The sequence below is a fragment of the Acyrthosiphon pisum genome, chromosome X (assembly GCF_005508785.2).
Source record: "Acyrthosiphon pisum isolate AL4f chromosome X, pea_aphid_22Mar2018_4r6ur, whole genome shotgun sequence".
In the NCBI taxonomy this organism is placed as follows: Eukaryota; Metazoa; Arthropoda; class Insecta; order Hemiptera; family Aphididae; genus Acyrthosiphon; species Acyrthosiphon pisum.
Genome location: NC_042493.1, coordinates 22196122 through 22197621, shown reverse-complemented (window position 1 = coordinate 22197621; position 1500 = coordinate 22196122). Strand labels below are relative to the sequence as shown.

The window sequence follows — 1500 nt, the reverse complement described above, 5'->3', positions numbered from 1 at the left end:
CTATGTATATTTATACGACTAGTTTTTTCAAATTGTAATTCAAAAGAAGAATTATTAACTATAATCCCTATGAAAAGTACGACACGAGGTGTGGATATTTATCAAGCTTTTATTAATTTTGTCAATAAATCAAATTTACCTTTGTATAAATTAGTTGGTATTACGACTGATGGGGTAAAGCTATGATAGGTAAATATAATGGTTTTATTGCTTTGTGTAAGAATGATAATAATTTTCCAAATTTTATAACGTTCCATTGTGTGATACATCAACAAGCATTGTGTGGAAAAATATTGAATACAAGTAGTATAATGGACATTGCTTTTAAAATAGCCAATTCTATACGTTCACGAAGCTTGCAAAGGCGACTTTTTAAATTACAATTAGAAGAAAACGATTCTCAGTATTGTGATTTAATACTGCATACGGATGTTAGATGGTTGAGCCGTGGTAAATTTCTAGAAAGGTTTCAATGTTTACTTCCTGAAATAATAGAGTTTTTAAAATCCAGAGGCGATAATTATGATTGTTTAACAAACAATACATGGCTTCAGAACTTAGCTTTTTTAACAGATATAACGGCTCATTTAAACACTTTAAATGTGCAACTTCAAGGAAAAGATGGGACAATAATTGAGTTATTGAGTTCTATAAATGGGTTTAAATCAAAATTGATATTACTCAAGTCACAATTAAATGAATCTAATTTGAATAATTTTCCAAACTTAAAAGATTTTTTTGAAAAGCAAAAATGTACAGTGGCAGTGGAAATATATTGCTCTGAGGTTGAAAAACTGTACAATGATTTTAAAAGACGATTTAAAGATATTAAAAAATTAGAGCCGTATTTCTGCGAAACAGCATTTTCTCACATGAAAATTATCAAAACAGAATTTCGATCTACGCTCTCTGATGACCATTTGGAGCAGTGTCTTCGATTAGCAGTTAGCAACTATTCGCCAGATTACGACCAATTGGTCAACGACATGCAATGTCACACTTCAACAATGGCCAGATCAACAAAATAATATGTTAATTAAATTTATCTAATTAGATTTTAGAAATTATTATTTATTATTATATTATTTTTAGTAATTAGTAATTAGTTAATAATACTTATTGTATGTTTATATGCACTTATTCAATAAAAAAAAATTTTTCTATAAAAGTCTATCCTCAAAAGGTGAAGTATATTTTTAGTAGATCGTGACCAAAAAAAGTTTGGCCGCCCCTGTGTTATAGTATAATCAAGACAACATTCATTGTCGTTTTTTATGTCTAATTTTGTTCTAATCAAAGCTTTTACAGTATTCGGATTTCGGGTTGAGACAATTTTTTTTTTTTAGTTTTTATATCAGTAAGCATTAAAAATACTCTTTCTACACCAGCATTGCCACGAGGAAGAGTTAATACAACTAATGCCAACTCAGATAAATTAGGAAAAACAGCAGTCATTGAAGTTTTTAACATTTTTTATGTACACCCAAAATTCAACAACTT

The 1500-nt window shown here is 28.6% G+C and overlaps 1 protein-coding gene across 1 annotated transcript; it reads left to right on the top strand.

Annotated features, from left to right (window-relative positions):
- Positions 1-311: 311 nt before the first annotated feature.
- Positions 312-1028, top strand: LOC103308148 (zinc finger BED domain-containing protein 5-like). The gene has a single exon (XM_008181048.1). The coding sequence runs from the start codon at positions 312-314 to the stop codon at positions 1026-1028; it is 717 nt and encodes a 238-aa protein (XP_008179270.1).
- Positions 1029-1500: the final 472 nt, after the last annotated feature.